The sequence below is a fragment of the Tachypleus tridentatus genome, chromosome 2, assembly GCF_004210375.1.
Source record: "Tachypleus tridentatus isolate NWPU-2018 chromosome 2, ASM421037v1, whole genome shotgun sequence".
NCBI classification, from domain to species: Eukaryota; Metazoa; Arthropoda; class Merostomata; order Xiphosura; family Limulidae; genus Tachypleus; species Tachypleus tridentatus.
Window position 1 is genome coordinate 101521472 of NC_134826.1, and position 22934 is coordinate 101544405.

General features: G+C 32.6%; 1 protein-coding gene across 2 annotated transcripts in view; it reads right to left on the reverse strand.

Annotated features, from left to right (window-relative positions):
• Positions 1-22934, reverse strand: part of LOC143244704 (charged multivesicular body protein 7-like) — a 77347-nt gene that overhangs the window by 23447 nt on the left and 30966 nt on the right. For both annotated transcript variants that reach the window (XM_076489824.1, XM_076489825.1), the window contains 4 exons: positions 19053-19250; positions 15684-15754; positions 10903-10965; positions 3759-3807 (listed from right to left, as the gene is read on the reverse strand). In XM_076489824.1, coding sequence (XP_076345939.1) covers positions 3759-3807; positions 10903-10965; positions 15684-15754; positions 19053-19250 — 381 coding nt within the window. The remainder of the gene's footprint in view (positions 1-3758; positions 3808-10902; positions 10966-15683; positions 15755-19052; positions 19251-22934) is intronic.

Genomic DNA, 22934 nt, shown 5'->3' on the forward strand with positions numbered 1-22934 from the left:
AAGAATATCTCTGTCATATGCATAGCTACCAATGAATCAAAGAGTACAGGATTCACTCCATAGAGAAAATCAAATAATCTTAAGAAAGAGTTTCTTAAAATTCCTATCACAGAGCAACTTGAAGGTGAACACGCTGAAACCAAAGGAGTGGAAAAACTGCAACACAGCAAATGCTATATGAAGAGGTACAGCTTCTATTTTTGATATAAGCCACCACTATAGAACTATCAGTATGAACAAACATAGAATTGTAATGTAAAGGCATAAAAACTAGAGATAAACATACTGAACAGCCCAAGATTCTAAGATGTTGATGTGAGCAGTTGCTTCTTGAAAAATCTAAGAACCAAAACAATGCTGACTTCCTTACACAGTGCCCCATCTATGAAAGGATGAAATATTATAGGATATGGAAGAAAAGAAGATCCTGTTACACAAGCCCTTGATTTAACAAAAAATTGAAGAAACTATATATTAATGGGAGACATACATATGTTTCATGAGAACAATTCTGAAGTCAAATACCACTGAGAAGCAAGTTCTCATTACCTCATTATAATTGAGCCTGATTTTTATAAAGGGAACAATATCAAAAAGTGAAGCCAACATCCTCAAAGCAGAAAGATGTATAGCACAGTAATTGTGGGACAAAAGTATGTATAAGATTCCAAGATATAGAAGGAAGTAGAAGACAGGTGAAGATGTAAAACCACAGGTGGACTAACTACTGTAATGGTGGTAAATGGGATTTGAAGTTGCAGATGATCCAATCAGAAGATGCAATTGCTGGATATGTTTAAGTTACTGAGTAGACAGAACAGTAAGAATAAGCCAATCATCTATGCAAAAGTGAACATCAATGTCAAGTGAAGGACACCAGCAATGCTTTGACTACTTGACAAAACTGTATATGCTCAAACCAAGCCAGAGGGTAGGACAACATCTAACTATATTTATCATCCAAAGGCCAAAATGAAGAATCTTTCTTAACAATCTCATGCTTTCTATTTTGAAATGTGGTTGAGATAGATCTCTAGTCTTAATTTCTTCTGGACTGTAAAAAGTTAAAAGTTATAGTAGTATGATAAATTATTCTTACTAGTCTTTTCTGTAAGTGTCTTGAAACTTTCTGATTCAGAAGTTATAAGCAAACTGATAAGAAACAACTAGAAAAGAAACAAGCTCATGCAAACTTCATAATTCTGAGAGAAAAGTTAACAGCATGATTGTATAAAGGTAAATAATTATTGTGGCACAAAAATATAGCTTATATACATTCTCCAGACTTTGGTGCCAAAGGATATGTAGACAAATTCAAAATGTAGAACTCTGGGTAAGATGATATATGCTTTGCATTATGTCAAGGTTATTTAAGGCCTAATATCACATGTTTGTTGACAGTAAGCAAGCTATTTAAAATGTAAAGGATTTAAGTATTTTAAAGAAAAGTCTAGACGATTTGAAATTAAGTCATTACATTTTGTGTGTGTAATTTTATTTTTTTCAGGCACATATTTTCACACTCTGTACTTCAGAAATTCAGTTACAATCTTTCGCTTTTTAGATCTCAGACATTTATATTTCAAGTATATTTATATATATGTATTAGACATTGTACAATTTCTTCTTTTTCTAGGTTTCACACTTTTACATTGCTAATGCATTAAAATATATATTGCTGATTATTGTTTTTGACTTTTCCAAAAATACAAATCACATAAGCAATTAATGAACCTGAAGATTTAATCAATTATCAAATTCCATTAATCACAAATCTGTAATGACTAGAGAAGTCAATACTTTTTTGCAATATCTTATAAACTAAACTTAAAGGACTAATTAATTCATCTATTTGAGCCCACAGATACTAATTTCACATGTTTCAGGATGTCAAAAAGGAAACATTAAATCTGTCTGTTGTAATGATGGATTTATATTTTGACTTTGACAGTTCAACACATAAGAAAATTAAAAATTACTGCAAAAAAACAACAACAAATAAAACAACGAAACAAAAGTTTGTTAAATCTACCTATGAACTAGAGAAAGTAAACAAGAAAAAAAATAAAGTCACAGCAAATGAAGAATACTGCAAACAAACCTGATTCTGGAGAAACAAATCAATAGAACAAAGGAAGAAGAAGAAAGTCCCAAAGTGAGAAATATTACAGCACACAGGGTAGAAAAAATAGTGACGAGTTAAAGCATAAAAGCACATGGAAGGCACCCCAGTAATTAACCTGAGATTTAAAGACTTCCAAAGTAAAATTAGTAGTGAAAAATTATCTCAATAAAAAGTTATCCGTAGGATGAATGGAAGGAATGTAAAGGCTTTTAACATTTTTATAAGAAAAGAAATAAATATTTTAAAAATAAGTTTGTCCCCAGTACCCTTATACACATCAATAATTGGTTTAATATTTAAAAAAAAAACATCAATAAAAGCTTTCTAGGGATTAGTGCTTGCTGAAAACTCTTGTTCGGTAGACAATGCATAAGTAAAAAAAATGGCTATTGGTCAGCAAAATGAAATAAGAGTAGGTGTTCCACAATTGAACATGTCACTATGAAATCCACAAGTAACACCAGAAGATTTTTCTACTTTATGTCACATATAACAGATTTAGTAATGCATATTCATTTTAATATTGATGTTTGTTTCGGTTCAATATGTATTTAGAAACATTTGTAACTCGTACAATTGCAAAATTCTCACTTATTCACTAAATTTGTAAAAGATTCTCGAGTATAACAATTAATAATGTACTATGTGTGTACATAAAATACTAATGATTGCCAATACTGTTGCTAACTGAACTTTTGAGAACATTGCCTAATGTTTATAAAAACCAATATGTCAAAAGACAACACTTTCTGGGTTTGCTACAGTTGGTGTACTATAAATCTCAGAAACTATAACTAGGAATAATGCTTATTAATTGAGAAAATTACAGATATTTGTCCAAGAACATTACAAATAATTTGTCTTCAGTAGATTACCATCAAACATTAGTGTTTCTTCAAAGATATCGTATAACTTCTGCTCTGAAAATGTCACGTGATAAGAAGAGCTAGCTAGCTGCTCATTAAGTGAACTATACCAGTATCAACTCAAAATTATTTTTCTCATTGTGAACTGTCAATAAAATATTCAGTTCCAAACCAGATAGAAGATTCAGTATTATATGTAACTTTGTACAGCTTTTGTACATGAACCATTATTTATAATAACTGTTGTTATAAATGGTATTTTTTTGCATATTAAATTATATTGGTGTTAAGAAAGAAAACTGTGTATATCAATCTTGTTGGCAAATATCATAAGTTTATTACACATCAACATTTAATTAACTTCTAAATATAAATTACACTTTAACTCAGTTTCAGGCTATTTCAAATTGCAATACAACAATAAATTGGAGACTCATCAGGATAAATTTTAGTATGTAACACAAATAATAGGTAGTCCTTATACTGTCAGCACTGGTTACATTTGAACTATTCTAACATATTCTCTTTTACTTTCACCCATGGGTTCTTAGCGTTATAAAAACTACATTATTTACTAGTTTTGTAGCATTTAACGTATCATCCCAAATTTATTGTAACTTCTTCACAAGCTCATGACTTCAATTTTAAATTGACACCAAAAGTTGTCTGAATGAGCCATCGTCTTATTCTCATTAGCACAAAATTGAGGTTACAGACAGAGTATTTCAAACTTACAATAAAATTACTAAACAGAAACCAAACAATACCTTATTCTTCTGTTTATCCCTAACTGCTAGTTGAGCTTCATCTCTTAATCTAGAAAAACAAGGGTTTGTTTCACTTCTTTATTCTTTCAAGTGCAGTACATTAAATACACTTCTTCAGAAAAATGAACTGTTATAGACACCACAACATCTGTATCAAAATACACAATGCAAATACAACTAGGGTATTCAGTTAAGGGTCACTACAGTTCTGAACACATATGCTGGCATTAACTTTTACATATCACACTAATTTTTAATGATTAAATTTATTTCAATGCACAGCAACTGCCTATTGTGAAAACACAAGTGTGTAGGACAATGTTTCAAAAGTGTGATGTACATTGAAAATATTACAAGACAACAAGATCCATTCTGGTGAAAAACAAACAGAAATATACCATAAGAAACACAAAAACATCATTTATGAAATTCGATATTCCTGCAATGAAGCATACATTGAAGAAACAGGGAGAAGACTTACAATAAAAATAAAAGAATAAAGACAGTACAAACTTCAGCCATGGCAGAACACACCATATTAATTGGATAGAAAATAAATTGAGAAAAAAAACTAGAATCACTGATACAGACAAATTTTGGAAGAAAAAAGAAACTAAAGAATCATTTTACATTAATGCAATAAAATCTTCACTGAACAGATATTCTGGATTAGAAGTAAATAACCTATGGCTACCAGTAGTTGAGTCTACAGAAAGTATCTCCACCAATCAGAAATAGGGATAAATCAACCAATCATAATACATGCCCCACAATCCCCAGATTACCATCAAGACTAACAATACCATACACACATTGGCCTACAGACTGAAAGATAGAAACACATTTGAAACATCATCCTCAATGCTTGTTTTTCAATAAAGGCAGTTGCCATCCATTAAACTATGTTTCATGACAGATATTCTGCCTAAATAATCTACCAAAGAATTTATTTTTAATGATGAAAGAAATCTAGTAAATCATCTATCCACTCTTACAATACAATGCATTCTACCAACATTCAAAAGTTAACATTTTCTAACAGTGAAAATATATTTCTAATAGGTATTCAACTCTTCTTATCTGCACCTATCTTGATCTTCATTTGTCCTCTAAGCATTGGTAAACGTTTTAAAAGTGCACCATTTTTTTACCCCTGTATATTTTGTATAATTGCAACAAAACGTGCTGATCATTTGATCACTCTCCACTAATTCCATTGCATCTTCTTCACTAGTGCAGGTAACTCCCTCTACTCTTGCAGTACAATTCTCACTTTAGAGAATTGGCTATACAAAACCAAAATACTGGCATATCATTAGGAATGAAGGGTGAGAAATGGATGAGAGGAGGTAAGCACCTATCAGATAGGTGATAAAATTTGCAGTGTTACAGAATGTTAACTTCTAAAGTGGTATTATCTTTGCTCCCTCATAGCTAGACTCCCACACTCGTAAGGTGAAAGGGCCAGTGATGATACAAAAACAAATGATCAAGCAGAGAGCAACTGCTATAAAAAAAAAAGTGTGCCTCATAGAGTAGAAACAAATAGAATGCATAGCTCAGGCTAGAGAACTGTATATGAATATGTCACATGCAGCTTGTCCCAGCCAGAAAATATACAGTAAAACACTGTGGGAAACAACATATCATGCCAAGTTTGGTCCAAGGACAAAAACAACATGTAAGCACAAGTTTGTAAAATCAAAAAGTACAGTCTGCCTAGGCATAATATCCAAGGAAAGCTCCTTGGACTGATATCAAGATAACCAATTGAGATCCATCCAAGCAGAAACATCCAGAGAAAGCCTTTTGTATACAATGGATTATGCCAGGTGTGGTCCATTTGGCCAGGAAACAACAAGTGGAAGCACCTTGTATAATAGATGTCATGCCATATTGTGTGTATAATATGTAGTATAATAATGACAGATAAAATCAACAAATGCAGTCTGCACTAAAACAAACAAGGGAAGTGTCTTGAATTGATAACAAGATAGCCAATTGAGGTCCACCCAGATAAACATTCTGGGGAAGCCCCTTGATATACATTAGATTATATCAAATGTGGTCAATCTAGATAAAACACATCCAGTGGAAACACCTTGCATACTAGATTTCATGCCATATTATGTGCATAATATGCAAAATAACAACAATAGCCCTCTTCACAGCAAGCAAATACATATAGCTACAAGATTGTTTTATTTTACAAAAACCCATCCACAAGGAAACCTCCATGTTTTACTATTCCAGTGACTTGGAAGCAGAAATGACAAGAATGACTCCTATGCTCCACTGGAAGAAAGAGGGTGGATGTGTTTGGAAGTCCAAAGGAATGACCACCAGAGACAGTGCAATGGGTGTCCACTTTTTCCTATTTTGAAAAACAAAAAGATCCAAATTGTAAGAGTCATGGATTGGTAGGGATGGGTAAAAAGCCCTATTTGTTGCACTCATGAAAACTGTGAGTCATGGTTCTCAGGATATATACAGATAGACAAGCACATATTGATAAATAATGTGATGTACAAGTATAGATACACAATGGAAAAAGCATCCAGTGGTCTTACAGAAACACCCCAGCCCCACTGTGAGTGTTGGATAAATATATAGATATAATGTTAAGATATCAAATTGAGCATACAGGTGAAGTCCTGAAATATGATGTATACACAATGATAAAAGAGAAGATAATAATATGATAACTTACCTCAGTCATAAGCAAACAAATGTGTGTAGCACTGGTCACAGATGGAAGATAATATCTGCCCAAGGAGTACACTAAAGCTGTGTAAAGAAGAAGTGATGAAAGTTTAGAGAGTTGTCCACATACTATCCTGAATTATCACCTCCAAACACTGGTGGAGCAAGCAACTAAAGACAGATTTAGGTCATGAATTACATGTGAAGAAACAATATATATAGATGGTGACAGCCAGGGACACACCCAAATACAGCAGTTGTAGGAACTGATAAACCTAACCTGTAAGCACAACAGGAAAAAGATCAGAGGAAGCAGGAATGTCATCAAACAATGAGTGGGAACAAGAAGAACAAAAGGAGACAGTACAATCTAAACAGAAAAGTGAATGTACTGGACACATGAGATAATCTGAATACAAATTAGAATACAGGTGGGAAGAGAAGGGAAGGTAAGAGGATGAAAGGCAAAACAACCTATCCAGGCATCCAAAGTCCAGGGAAGGAATGCTGGATCTGGATAAGTGAAGACACAAGAAATGGCAAAGGATGTCATAAAAATCATAATAACGAAGACCTTATGCCAGATGGGGGAGGATTGAGGTTGTACAAAAAATATCTTGTAAGGAACAAACTGCAAAGGGTTCAAAGGGAGAACATGGACAGGAGAGGAAGAACAATATGGAGATCCTGATTTAGAAGAACAAAGGAAACGTGTCAAATGGACCAAATGACAGAAATACCCAGGGAAGAGAAACTTTCTGAATGAGGAATAAAGGAGAGAGTTTGAGAGGGCTGCTCTATAAGAATAACAGCTGAAACAGCTAAACGCAGACCAAACAATGAAATGAAGAGCTGGGAAAGGTAAGATACTGAAGTACTGGAAAGATGGAAGCTCTAAGAAAAAAAGATCAGACACTGAAGCAAGACTTGTGTTTCTGGAACATAGACAAAGATGAAGAGTGAAAGATGTAAGCAATGAAAATGTGATATGAGAGATGAATTCTTCAGCTAATGCACAAGAACAGACAAAAGATAAAACACAACAATGTTGAGATGAAAAATGACCAATCACATGGACAGATTAACAGGTAGGATTTGTTCCTTCATGAAGGGCAAGCAGAGAGAACTATATTAGCTGGCCAATCTGGATCATCTAACAGAACATAAGATGTCATTTAGATAAGGGAAAAGACCCAGAAGAGGAGGAGTCTGGATGGAAAGTAGGCACACAGGGGTGAGCCCCTGAGTCAAGGTACATGACCAAACAAAAGTCACTCTGAATGACAAATGTCAGCTTAGGGATAAAAGAGAAGTAGATAGGACAGAGAGAAGGATAAGGTGTGTTGCTTCAGTAAGGGCTAGAGCAGAGAGAATCACATATGAGAGGACAATACAGAAGAGTCAGCAGAACACAACAACATTTGGTCTGGATAAGGAATAGACCTAAAAATGAGTCAAATTTGGGGCTTGGGATATAAGTGAAGAACCCTCTCTCTTGACTGAAAGAATCTATCTCCACAGCTAAAGATAAAAGGGAAAAAGTTTTACATACATAGTCAATAGGAAACACATACAAAAATGCAATGCCCCCTGTTGAGAACACACCCACAGAAAAATGTGACAATGAAGAAACCACTCATTGAACCTGTTGGAGAAACAATAAAAGATCAGCCACAATAATCAGAACTCAGGAAACATGATCCACCAGAATAGTCACATCCATTGGCCCAATGCACTATAACCAGAGATACAGTAGATCAGTACATGGTTACCCCATTCTAGATAAGAAAGCTGATGATAATGAAATTGCAGAAAGAACCAAAACCATTCTCCCCTACAGGAAAGGAAGGAAAGGATACAGAGCTCAGTGAACTGTCAAGGTACCAGGATATGGAGAGTAACCTCCTTGACTGACCATCAACCCAAAAACTAAGATGATTCAAGGAAAACAGAATGGTCCAAAGATCACGAAGGAAATTCCACTGGCTAGTAGTATCCAATGAAGGACATTCATGAGTATCAGACTCTATGAAATAAGAAGTTCCAGGGAATACCACATCCCAAATGAAAGAAAACTTTACAGACATAAGGAGAAGAAGAAGGGAGGGCAAGCATGACTGTCTGCTAAATATCCTGCAGCCAAAGTGAAGAAAACTGAGCTTGAGCAAAGGAGGAAATGAAAATAACCCCCAAATAAATAACATACAGTGATGGGATATTAAAGAATTTCTCCAGTTAGAAATTAAACTCATCTGAGAGGCTTCTCAAAGAAGGAAGCAGATGTATGTGACTGACTGGGCACAGGAAGAGTCGAGAAGAAACCTGTCATCCATAAAATACAAGTCTAAAGAACCCAACAAGTAAAGATGACATGTAAAAGAATACAGAGCTAAATAAGACAATCTTTGATCACTCTAAACAGGAAGGCAAAACTAATCTACAAGAACCAAAGAAAAGAATGTAACACAAGAGCTTAAAAACCCACCAAAGTAAAAGGTAGGGCTTCATGGTGAAGCAAGGCAGGGTAAATCAAGAAATGGACTTTAAACTCCAATGTATAGTGAAACAAAGAAGAATAAGATTATAATCCTGGTTGAGGGGGCTACATGCATTAGATAGCTCCACTGTATAGTATGATATGAATAGATTCAGCATGAAAACTGGACAAGGTATGATCCCAAGGAGGAAGGAAAAAGATCTGAGAAGTGACTAGAGGGAAAGCAAAATGAAAGTATAACCCTCATGGAGAAACCATAAAAAAAAAACAGAACTATTGTGAAGCATTAAAAAAACAACAACACATAAACTAATGAAACTGAAGGAAGTACACAGAAATAATGATTAACAAACTACTAGAAATGTGTAGTATACACAGAGCTTAGAAGTATCACACCTGCAAAACTAAGAAAATCTACCTAAAACAAAGTGACACCAAAAGAACAAAAACCACTAGAGGGACTGATAAAATGAATGACCATTAACATAGAATGTAGAAATTAACTAAAAGAAACTATAAGACTAAGGACATAAAAAGAAACTTACCCTAAAAAAATGAGAATAAAAAAGTACCCAGGTAACTAAACCAAAGGTTGACTCAAAACTTACTCCCAGTTAAATGTGGTTAGTTGTAAAGATATAGAAGAAAGTAACTTGTAACTAAATAACATTAACATTGAAAAAAATCCTAAACACAAGGTGAGGACTAAAATAACCTAGATGTAAGAAGAGAATAAAATTCAAATTTACACAACATTAACCAAAGAAGGCATGAATGATGAAAAGTTTAGAGTGTGGAAATTAATTTTATACACACAAGCTCACATAAATTCATTAAACATGGCTTTATGTGTAGGAAGTGAGATAAACACCTTGAAAAACTTATCACAGATCTCCTAGGCAAAAGAACAAAAACCTACCTTGAGAAAAAACAAAAACACCAGCCAAATATAAGATTCAATCTCCCTATGAACATAAGTCTGAGAAAACACCATGAAACTTGAGACTGAGACCTAGTTTTATAACTGTGGTCTACTAATGGCAGGAAAATTACCAACCTTCATACCAAACCAAAATTCATATAAACAAGGTGGAATTTGGGAAAGAGAGACATCTCACAAGCAAATGAGTAGAAAATTAAACTTGAAACAGATATTAATTGGTGATCAAGCACAATAAAAAAAACTGTGCAGTCACATGAAGAGCATAGAACACACATCTATACACAAGAATGCCAATCAAGAAAACAAGGATTATGCTAATATAAAAGGCACAATGGGATTGGTGGAGGGTGATCAGATAGCAAATAAAGGTTGAAATAGTTATGGGTGAAAAAGGTAGTACCATCTCAGAAACATCAATTTATAGAGATTTTGTAATACAAAAACACAGGTTATTCTGCAATTCATTTTTGTGGTTTGTGTAGGTTAAAGATCAAATAATTCTTATACAACTAGTTTTGATGAAGCTGCCAATAACAAAACAGCAGATAAAATTTTATTACTATTATTTTGAAGATAGAGGTTGTTATTGTTTTTAGCTTTACTGCTAAGATATACAAAAAACTGAATTTTACACATGTACACCAAATTATGCATATCAATCATTAAATGTCAATCATACATGAACTAGTTGGCTTAACATACATTAGTATACATTATACATGTACACTCATACTTTAGATGGGTATGTACATCAGTTTGTTTTACTTTAAAGCACAAAACTGAATGCACTATTTGTGCTGTGCCATCCAACAGTATCAAAATCCAATTATGAGAGACTTGTATATCAGTAGACAATATGCATATACAGTATGTGCATCACTAAATTTTATGTGCTTATGTATGTCAATATAGTTGAAAACAATAATGAAGCATTTACAAAATAACATGAATGTTTTATAACAAAAATCTTAAACACTAACTTTTTTATGTGTTTATCTTACCCTTTATAATCTTCCTGCAATTTTTCAATATTCTCCTCTAACTTATGCTTTACTTGTTTCAAGCTAAAAATACAAAACATAAAATTGAACATGCTATTGCTTCACAATAAATAAAAATCATAAAACTAATAATAAGAAATTTAAGCCAGAGAAAGAAACATTAATTTAGGTAATATACAAAGTAACACCATCCAACGTTAAATAAATTGGTAATTTTATGGAAGTTAACAAGTAATATTCATTATCCAACAAACTAAAAACAATAAAAAAACATTTATGAAAAACTGAATTGCTGACATTTTCCTAAACTGAAAAGGTGTTTCCTATATACTTTACTCACATATAAATTTTTTCAACATATACTACACTATATATCCAAAGATTTGTGCTCTTCACAAACCTTGATACTCCAATCTACCCTCACATGTATTCACATGAGATATCAAGTAAATGATCATGCAGCAACCCTACACCAATAAGAGTCTGACACAACTATCATCATCAGCACCCTCTCTTCCATTCAGTCTGAAATTACTTTGAAACTGTGCAGTACCTATGAAACCAACACCAAAAGTAGGAATGGGAAAAAGTATGAGTTGACTGGTGTTTTTATGGTGTAAAGCAAAGAAAGTTATTTGTAAAAATACAAAAGTGAAATATTATACAAGATAGAAAACATAAATCAAGTTAAAAACCAAATGAAGCTCCATAAGCAGGTGAAAAACTTAAACAGAATTGAAATGGTTAATGGCACATACAAAGTTAAAAACACAAATTGGACAGTGTCATAATCACCAGTGACACTGTCCATAGTAAGAGGTAAGTCCATGGAAAAGTCATGTTGAAAATGGTGCTGATGCTCTAATAATTAGATGACAGTAAAACGTGTATTGTGCCGTGAGTGTCTTACTGGCAGATCAGTCTCAGATAAAAGGAAACAATGAGTTAAACTGTGACCAATATGTAGCATAACCAGGACAATTTCATCCTTCTGATCTTCACAGAAACAAGATGACCAGAAAGCAACAGAAAGTTTAATCTGAAAAATTTTATATCTGTGCTCACACCAAGTCAACTACCAATTGATGCAAAGCTAAACCTTCAAGAAAGGACCACAGTCCATACATGGAACAGGCATAGCCATGATGGCACCAGTGCAGATAAAGTTAGTTGCAGTATCAGCAAGCTTTTTCCTGCAAATATCAACATAGCCAGGTATCCAAAAACTCAATATTAATGGAAGAGGAAAAAAATGGACCAGTGATTGTTGAATATCGACAAGAACAGGGAGAACAGCAACGTTATCTAATGCCAGACCAATTCATAAAGTTGCATTTAGATTTTAAAGCCAAAAGAAGGAATTACAGACCATCTATTCTGAAAGAACATGGACTACTGAGAAAGAAATACACAACCCCAGGTGAGATGCTGTGGTAAAGACTGAAGTAGCATACTGTAAAGAAAGTTTTAAATAGCAGAAGTGAAGAGGAGGTTCATGAGACTCAATGTACAAACTCTGGACTGGAAAAATGTGGTAAGTCCCGTGAGAGATGAAGCTCCAGATGGTGAAAGGGTCCAACATCTTCAAGGCCAAGGTCCTGGCAGAACCATAGACCAAAGACCCATAGTTCAGTTTGGATCAAACAAGGACACTACAGATCTTTAGCATAGAACATTGATCCATCTCCCTAAGAGGTGGAAGAGAGGACAAATAAGATATTAAGTGCTTTTGTACACTTGACATATAGCTGCTTTATGTGAAGAATAAAAGTAAGCTTATGGTCAATGATAAACCCCTAGAGCTTTGCCTTATGAACCACAAGAAAACCAACATCATCAAGATGGAGCTCAGGATCAGAGTGTAGACTCTGCTGGTAGCAAAAATGTATGCAAATGGTTTTGGACATAAAAAAATAAAACTTTTTTTGGGATCCACTTAAACAAGTGTTCAATAATCAACATTAAACATAAAAGATGCTGCAACAGAACCCATTTGCAACAGTAGGAGGAAGTTGTGTAGCAATAGCATTAAACTTGATACTGAAAAGTGTGACACTCAAGACACAGCCCTAAAGGACTCCAAGTTCTGATGGGAAATAATAGGAAAAAGTCAAATCTGCATAAACTTGGAAATAATTAGTAGGAATCTTGGGATTCCCTCCTGATTTAGAGAAAGAGAGGACAACAGTCTAGCAACAAGCATCAGAAAAAACATTCTTCTGCTACAGCTGGTTAAAAACGACCATAAGAATAGTATCAGAGGCAGGAAAGAGATGGGTTAGCATCTTATTAGTGAACATCATCAGGTCCGACCGATGTACTGTCAGATCGATAAAGAATAAGTTTTAGTTTCCCCAGTGTAAAGGGGCAATTATAGCCATAGAAATGATCAGCCTGAAGGAAAGAGGTGACTGTTCTGTCCAAGACTTTATGAACAAGAAGGCAGGGGAAGAAGCACAGGTGCTGGAGGCATGAGAAAAACTCTCACCAAGAATATCACAATGCTCTATACATCAGCAACTTCTTTGCATAATTCTGTCTTTACAAATAAAAATACTTCTCACTACAGAAACTCCTTATGAGGAATTTAAAGTAGCACAGGAAGTAACCTCAATGGGTATATCCCTAATAGTCTTTGAATTCATGAGGAGTGTACTGTGTTTTGAATAGATGTTTTTAACAAAATGTTCCCAGGGCATAACTTCTTGACTGGCTTTGAAGAGCCTGCAAGCCTCTCTAATCTCTTTTGAATAAAAATGGAGACATTTGCCATAAAAGTTTGTCTTACAAAAAAATGCAGTATGAGAAAATGTGGAACAGTACAGTGCAAAATGAAGTGGAGGATGCTGTTCAAGAGTCTTCAATATGTGGTCATTTACCAATTATTTATTGGTTTTGGTTTTTTATGATTTTATTTTTTGAGGATTTGAGGGATCCATAATTAAAGGAGAAAGATTCAGTGACCATTAACCTCATTCATCCTACTATAATCAGTATAGACACCTGAACATAACTGGCCCCAAAATGACTCGCATGAACCCCAGTATTTGGAAGAGGAGGAAACACTAAATAATGACTCAAAGTATCATCAATGAGAAGGGCAGGAGCAGAATCACAAGGTGCAAGGATAAAATATAACAAACATGTTTGAGAAATACTGAAGAAGACCTGGACATGTGAAACAAGATGTAGGTGTGAGGCATAGGCAGGAGGGCTGGGAACAGGCTGTTCATATCTTCCTTATCTTGATTAAGCAAACCCTCACTTGGTATATGAGAACTGCATAAAAGTATTTAACTCCCTATAAACCAGAATCATCTCTTTCTGAGCATATAAAGACTGCTCAAACAACATTGAAGTGGCTATCAAATTAGCCATAGTAGTAGCAGCAGTTGTGGCAGATACCAGTTGGACTTCAATAGAATAACCAGTGGAATTAAACAAGAAAACAAAAATTGTTCTCTAACTTTTAAAAGTCTAAAAATTATGCATGACCTAATAATCAACAGAAAATTTGATAAGTTAAGAAAAATTTAATTCATAAGACATAAGCAAAAACATTCCCTAGCAATTAGACTGCCAATTGAGAAATGATTTTGAACTGCACAGGAGAGAGGGAGTTAGTGACAGCATGATTTGTGTTGTGCTCCTAGTGGAAAAGAACTGCTGCATGATAATTTACATTACAGAATGCAGATGTCTCATGTGAATATATGCGAGTGTAAATGGGAGTATCAAGGATAATGGCAAACAAAAATGTGTGTATACAGACGGTAGCATAAATAAAAAATGCTATTTGTGAGAGGAGGTAAAATATCATACTGGAATACAATGTGTTAAAGATACTAAACCAACTTGTATTGTAAGTTTCTGCTAGTTAAGTTAAAAATATAACATATGGACAAAAAGTGACCCACCTTTTACTTTTACAAAATTACCAATTCTTCTTTTATTAAACTTTTTAAAGTGAACCCTTCTACTATGCAATGGCAACTCATTACATAGGCTAATTCTCCGTTGTAAATATAGGTATGTTTTAACTGAAGGCTAAGCCTGTATTTTTCAAGTCTTAAACTTGTGTATTCTTCTCCAACTGTCTTCAGGATACAGCACAAATAAATCAAAGACCATTACTCCTTGAACAATCTTCTACTTTAACAAAATCACTTCCTACCCAGTTTTTTTTTTATCAAGTTACAAGATCTTTCCAAGTTATTATCATATACATGTTATATATTTTCTATGCACTCTCAGTCTGAGAGATGTGTAAAGTAATGCAACTTAATTTGCTTTAAAATTTGTAACAAACAACAGCTCATACATGTGAAATTGAAATTTGTTAAATAAGTATATTAAAACTCAGTACATTGTTTATATGATGGGAATGTGTTTTTCAAATATTACCATACTTTTCATCATATATTTACAGTGCTAAAACTGAATCACCATCCCTAAAAAAATTTATTTTAATGAATTGTTAACCTGTCCAATACTTTATAATTGTACCTGTAACAATAAAAACAGGTCTTTAGTGGGGCTTGTACCTCTAACAGCTCACCTGAAAGAGTACCAATTTCAGAACTCTAACCTAGAGATCTTGTATTCACTGGTTAGAAAGACATTTATTAACACTTAAAATGGTTGCATATTCATGAAGTTCAGTGAGAATAGAAAACCAATATCACATATAACTATAATTTAATACCACATGAAAGCATGGCATGATTATAGAAATTTGCCATTGTCACAAAGAACATTTTACAATAATATTGAATACTTACTTCAAAATCCCAACTTCAAGTTCAGAAACAGATGATGATAAGTTAGTTTTTCTACTCTGAAATCTAATAACCTGGAAATATTCAAGAAAAAGCATGGAAATAATCTTAATTTTATAAAATTTTATTTACATTTATAAGCCAAACACTTTAAAAGCAACAATATCTGATAAAAAAGAAAGGTATGGTTTTGTATAATAGAGAATTTCTGCATGTTACACATTTCATTTATATAATGATGTTAATCATGAAATATATAATCTAAACATAAGATTACTACTGACTTGTATAATTAATCAGTTTTTATTTGTGACCTTCACATAACATTTTGTATATCCTTTTATTCATTTACATTGAGTGTATCACATATACACATCATTTTTGGTTATGTCATAAATTTTGAAATGCTATACTAGATCGAGGCAGTTAATGAACAGTACTGACTGTCAACTCTTGAAAGACTAGTGCTTCATCAAACAGTGGAATTTAACATTCACTTTTATAGTGCATCCATAGCTCCAAATTGATTTGACCTTCTTTCCTATAGTGCACTCATGATCATAAATTGCAAAACACACTTTTGTGACACTAGGAAACAAAGAATGAACTCTTGGGTTCATAATCCAGACATGTTAATCACCACACCCAGCCCTGCCCCTTGAAGGTAAAAAATGTTACTACCTTCAAATATGTTACTACATATTTTACCTTCATATGTCTAGACTTCATTGCAATCACCTGAAAAGCAGCAATATCACAGAATATTAAAACTCAGAAGCATTTTTTATACAAAGTAAAGAAAAACTTTTCAAAAAAGGAAGTGAATGTAGGGATGGCTACTATTAATCCTTCAAAAACAATGCAAACAAGACAGTAGGAATGGCATGTGCATCATCTGTACATAATAGCCCAGGCAATAATTAACAATCAGCAATATACAGACATACATGTACACACATATAACTATTCAATCACAGTTGAGTGTAATTTATTCTATTTTTCTATATAGAGTTCAGTATCTAAAAAAAATCATAAATTGCTATACCAATACCATAGAATTCTACTATAATTTATCAAGTTCAGTAACTAAACTGTATTTAGGTCTAAAAATATATGAAATTTCAAGCAAACTAAGGACATAACCTATCTCCTTGAAATCTTGGATCAAAAGAATGTGGTAGCCTTTTAGCACATTAAAATATCCAAGAAAACTGCAAGGGGACATTCTAAACTTTCAACTGGTTATTCATGTCATATATTGAAGTAAATGTACGTAAGAAACCATTTCCAAAAGGGAAAAAAGAGGTGAACAGGGTCACTGCTTTTGATTGAGTACATAAACTATATATCAGCAACATAAAAAGATATGAAGTTCTTATTTTGGATTTTAGCTAGTCAATATTGGTAATTTGAGTTTCTAAATTCTACAAAAACTACAGACATAGTATTTTGACATCACATACATCTAATTTTAAACAGTACTGCATTCAACATATCACAACTCACTAAAATCTACATTTAGGCATATTCTTTTAATATTTAGTTATAAATTAAGAAATTAACTCATATATATAATATTAAATGTAGAATAATAATATATAATTTGATACCAAACTCAAAGACATAAATTCATAAAATAGTAGTTCAATAAAATTTTGAATATAAATCAACAAACGTGATGACAGGGCCTTTGACCTTAAATATAGTGAGGTTCCAACTGTAATATTTTATGTTTATCAATTATTTGATTGTAATTTCTGTCTCATCCTGTGCTTAATATTTTTAAAGAAACATTAGAGGCCTGTAAGAAAGCCAACTCTAGGGATAATTACAGCATAATTTACACTAGCATTATGATTTTCTTTTAATTATGATTGTAAATTAAACGACAAATAAACTGTTTATAAACAAATAACCGAAAATAGGAGGAGCAGAAAGTATTCATACAGTTCAAAACATGTGGAAAAACTGATATTCCCGAAAAATTTTGTTTAGTTTGGCAAATAAACTGCATTATACCATTCCAAAACTAGACACTGGGTTCATAATTATTGGAATTTATCCAGTAAAAAATGTACTTCTTGTAACTTAGCTGTCTCCGTCATTATCTGCTTGGTCATCATGGCAAATAGTTAACAATATTTACAAAAGTAGATATTCCATTAAAACTATGCCACCTTAGTGAAACTGGTTGATATCATTGTTAAGCAAACAATTCTCTTCTAGCTAAAACTTTTGAACTTACTTGCTGTGGGACATAGGTTGCCAAGCATTCTAAAATTTCACATGTAGAGAATATAAAACAAGTTTATTTGTTTTTTAGTTATATATATATATATATATATATATATATATATATATTTTCTCTACCCTAACTACACACACATACTGACACAACACACATGCTCACTTTACTGTATCCAATAATATAAAATTGTTAAATAACCAAAAAAATAGAAGAGTAAAAAAAAAGTAAAGCAAACAATTCTCTCAATTACTAAACCAATACCACAGAATTCCAAATAATTTATTTCAAGCAAACTAAAGACACAACCTACTTCCTCTAAATCTTGGTTCAAAAGAACAAGATAGCATTTTAACTGATTAAAATGGCTAAGAAAACCATGAGGGGACATTCTAAGCTGTCAATTGGTTATTTACATGTCATATATTAAAGTAACTGTATATAAGAAACTGTTTCAAAAAAAGTAAAAAGGTGAACAGAGCCACTGTGTTTGATTGAGTACATAAGCCACACATCAGCAAAATAAAAATATACAATGTTCTTATTTTATATTCTAGCTTGTAAGTATTGGTACTTTGAGTTCTAAATCATACTAAACTGTAAACTTAGGATTTTGACATCACAAACATCTAATTTTAACCAGATCTGCACTCAACATACCACACAACTCACAAAAATCAACATTTAGGTGTTTTGATCTATTATTTACTTTTAAATTAAATATTGCATAACACTAAAAATTTAATAATAATCTATAGTTTGATACCAAACTTATTGATACAAATTTATTAAATAATAGTTCAACAAAAGTCAATAAAGGTGGTGATATGGCCCCTAACAAGTGACCCACTACAACAGGGTTAGAGATATCAGTTTTAATGAAAAAAAACAACTAATTAAGCCAGTATAGTATTTCTGCATAAATGTCACTGATAATTCTAGGTAGCTATTTATCAATCATAAATACTGTCCTTAAGAAATTCCAATTTCTAGTTTACACCTTTTAAACAATAGTTAATTATGACAGAATCATCTTTTACACAATTTCATTAATAACTCAGTATTTCAAACTTGTTCATTTATTTCTTATGTATATCCATAACACATATGGATATGAAGAAACTCACTTTTTCTTCTTTATCAGGATGCTGTAATATTCTGAGATGATTTTGTTTGTCTAAGATCATAAGTACAAGTTCAAATGTCTTCATCAAAGGGCAAATATCTTTACATTTCTGCCATAGCTCCACTTCAGACAGAATACTATCTGTCCATTCTGAAACAATTTGATTCTGGCATCTATTAAGGACTTGATCAGCCATACCCTTGATTTAAAAAAATATCTGAAGTGTTATTTCTATTACATTTAAAGCTGACTTAATGCAAAAAAAAAATTATAAATAGCTGGTTTTATCTCTTATACATAAATTAAAGATATTTTTGGAGGCCAAATATTTTTTCATTAATGTTGAATTAATTAATTGTTTTTCAACTTCCATATTTGTTATCCTGTTTAATTCCTTACTGTTGTAAATCAGTGATGTGTCTTTTTAATTAAAAGTCTGCAAAATATACATATATTAGGTTCCTAAACTCTCATTTTATATTTTTTGCTGCTAATTTCAATAGTTTATTATATATATATAAACACTGAAATATTAGACTATTCAATTTTTTCTCCATTATTAATTATTTCAACTGGTTTTGTAACTTCAAAGATCACTCTTTGGGATAAAACTTTACAGAAAATCTGTAACAAAAACATTCAAATATCAATAATCTAAATTAAATGCACATATTCCAAATGTACAAACATATAATTCATTCCATGTATACATAAAGTATATTAAAAATTCTTAAAATTAATAAAATGAGTTAAAGTTTTTCCAACATTACTTTTTAAATTAAAATCTTCTTTTAATTAAGCATTCTCTTGTTACTATAGAAAGGTAACTTACTTATTCCATAATTTATTTCTTACTTTACTTGTAAGTCTTGGTAATAGCTTTCATGACTTCACAATTCCCACTAACTTTACAGAACCATTTATTTCTGCCCTCTTACTTCTATCAATATAAGATGGTGCTGAAGAGAGAGATGGAGACAATGGAGGGTAATAAGTGGACCATAAACAGGAGAGAAAGAGAACACCAAAAGATCAAAATGCTAATTGGGGATGAATCTCCTCAAAATTCTAAAATATAAGAAACACCCCCAATAAACCTCAAAGGAAAAGAAAAGACTCAACACAGATATCCATGTAAAAATACTGGGGAAGGAAACTGTTAGAAAGTAAGGCAACATAATAAGTACAACCTAGAAACAATCACAAAAAAAAAATAGGTAATCAGAATGCAACAGAGAAAAGCAAATACAGCATAGAAAATGTGTAAATGTACATTTCCCCAATAAAACTGATAGGGTCATTATGAAAAGCTGCTGAAAGAATGGGAAACATAAGAAGACAGCTAAGAAGGTATGTAAGAGACAAAGTTAAGTGGAATGAATGGCAAAAAGAAGTTATCCCAATATTCTAAAGTGATTGATGGATCAGGGAACAAGATAGCTCACGTTACAAAATAAAACAATTGGAGAACTACAATACAAAAGACATGCACCTATGCAACTCAAAGAGTGAAAGATAAAGGTGGATTACCTAACCCTTGAAGGGAAAAGGGCACTATAGCCAAAAGTAGGCATGAAAACAACATAACTATAACTCACTGAAAGATGTGACAGGCTCAGATGAAGTAGGTATCAATTCCTAGATCCAATATTAGAAAGGAATCAATCACATGATTTACAATAATGGTATGATCAGTGATTTTTAGAATATCTTCAATTGCTGTTACAGTAGCAAGTAATTTCTGTTAAGGAATGTGAAACCTTGGAAAATATCAAAAATACAGTTACATGAATTTGCATTCTAAATGATATTCTTTTTCAATACTTTTACACTGAAAGCAGAGATGCCAACTATTTCAAATAACTAGCGTAATGATTGTAGAAAAAGCCCTTTATCATTTGCAGCTACAAGGCCTGACCAATGTCTCTAAGCTGTTTATTATTATATTATTATTATTTATTACTGCTACAGATTGCTCATTTATAACTGTGTTTTGCGTATTTAATAAATAAATTTAAAAAATTATTTTGAAATTCTTTTCATATTCTGAACTCTTACTCATAAATATCGTTATCTGCATTATTTTTGTCTTCACCTCAGTCTTTTGTTGGTGAGATGCCAATTTTGTATATCTGGAACAATCGTTTATCCCGCCATGCGCCACAGAAACATTGATGTGACAAACAGTACAAAATGCATGACTATCACTAACTTTTGATGCAATGACCGGATATTTTGCACTATATTCTTTCCTAAATTTTTTATTCACAAGAAATACCCATCTACGTGAGCACTGATTGGCTGACAAGCACTGTTGACGTAACTATGGATTCCCCCACATACCCAGTATGAAGAAGCACCGCACTAAACTATTGGTAGACGTTGGAGATACAAATATTTTTTATTATTTGAAGCACAAACATGATTATCGCAAGTAGCCATTTGGACTACGTCTTTTATTTATTATCAAAATTTATTTGTATCTCACTAGAAATTTTCTTTTCACCCCTTCCAAGCCCTGGGGGAACAATTTATCACTATTATATAGACCTATATAATATATAATAATTTGGGAGTTGCAACAAGTCGTAATATTTGTCTGTATGAGCGTATAGTCATAATGTATACACCAAAATCATAATGATTATGCTCAAATCATAATGGTTGACATCTCTGTGAAGTATGAATTTTTAAGCACATTTTTAAGCATAATCAGTCTAGCATGTTTTCAAACTTCCAAATTTGTGTAATAAACCTAAGTTTAAATCTCTACATTAAAAAAAATAATTGCACAGGATCATAAGTGTTTTTTTATAAAAATCAGCCTGAAACATAAGTGGTACATATGCCAAGGTAACTGGTCTCGGATGATAGGGAAAGGTAATCAAGAAATCTCATATGCTGGGTTAAACTGAAGAGAAATAGTACTATAAAAACACAAAGTATAACACAATGGGTCTCATATCCCAAAATAAGAAGTATGATAAAAAGAAAAAATCAATAAAAAGGTAATATAAAAGAAATTTCTAACTAAAATGATGATAGTTATTATTTTCCTATACTGAAAATATATTTCCAACAGTTACCATATTTTTCAGTGTATAAGGTGCACCCCTACTTTCAAGGCTATCTTCAGGGAAAAAAATATTTTTCCAAGTTATCATTTATTTATTTGCTCAACATCAGCATAATATTTTATTATTCTTTAAAATACTTCAAAAGTAGTATCTATAATAAAATAAAATATAGTTGTTTCATACATTTGCATCAAAACATTGTTCATTCATTATGTTTGTCTTTTTTTAATTTCGCGCAAAGCTACTCGAGGGCTATCTGCACAAGCCGTCCCTAATTTAGCAGTGTAAGACTAGAGGGGAGGCAGCTAGTCATCATCACTCACTGCCAATTCTTTGGCTACTCTTTAGCCAACGAATAGTGGAATTTACTGTACCATTATAATGCCCCATGACTGAAATGGCAAGCATGTTTGGTGCAACAGGGATTTGGACCCGCGACCCTCAGATTGTGAGTTGAATGCCTTAACACGCTTGGCCATGCCGGGCTCTCATCATTGTGAAAACTTTCAAAATCTTCTTTTGCATCACTGAATTCACTTAAAACAAATTCTGAAAGTTCACCCTCACTTGTCCTCAAACAATTTTTGACCTTCATGTATAGAACACGGAAGGTTTGAAAGCCTTTTTTTTTTTTTAAAGTGTGTCTTATACACCAAAGAATATGGTACTTTGCTTGCCTCACATAACAACTTTTATTGCTCAGTACTGCCCTCTAGATCCAAACATTTTTCACATGCCACTACCCTTGAAACTCCCACCTACCCCAAAATCAACATGGTTTCCTGCATCTTTGTAGGTAAATTATC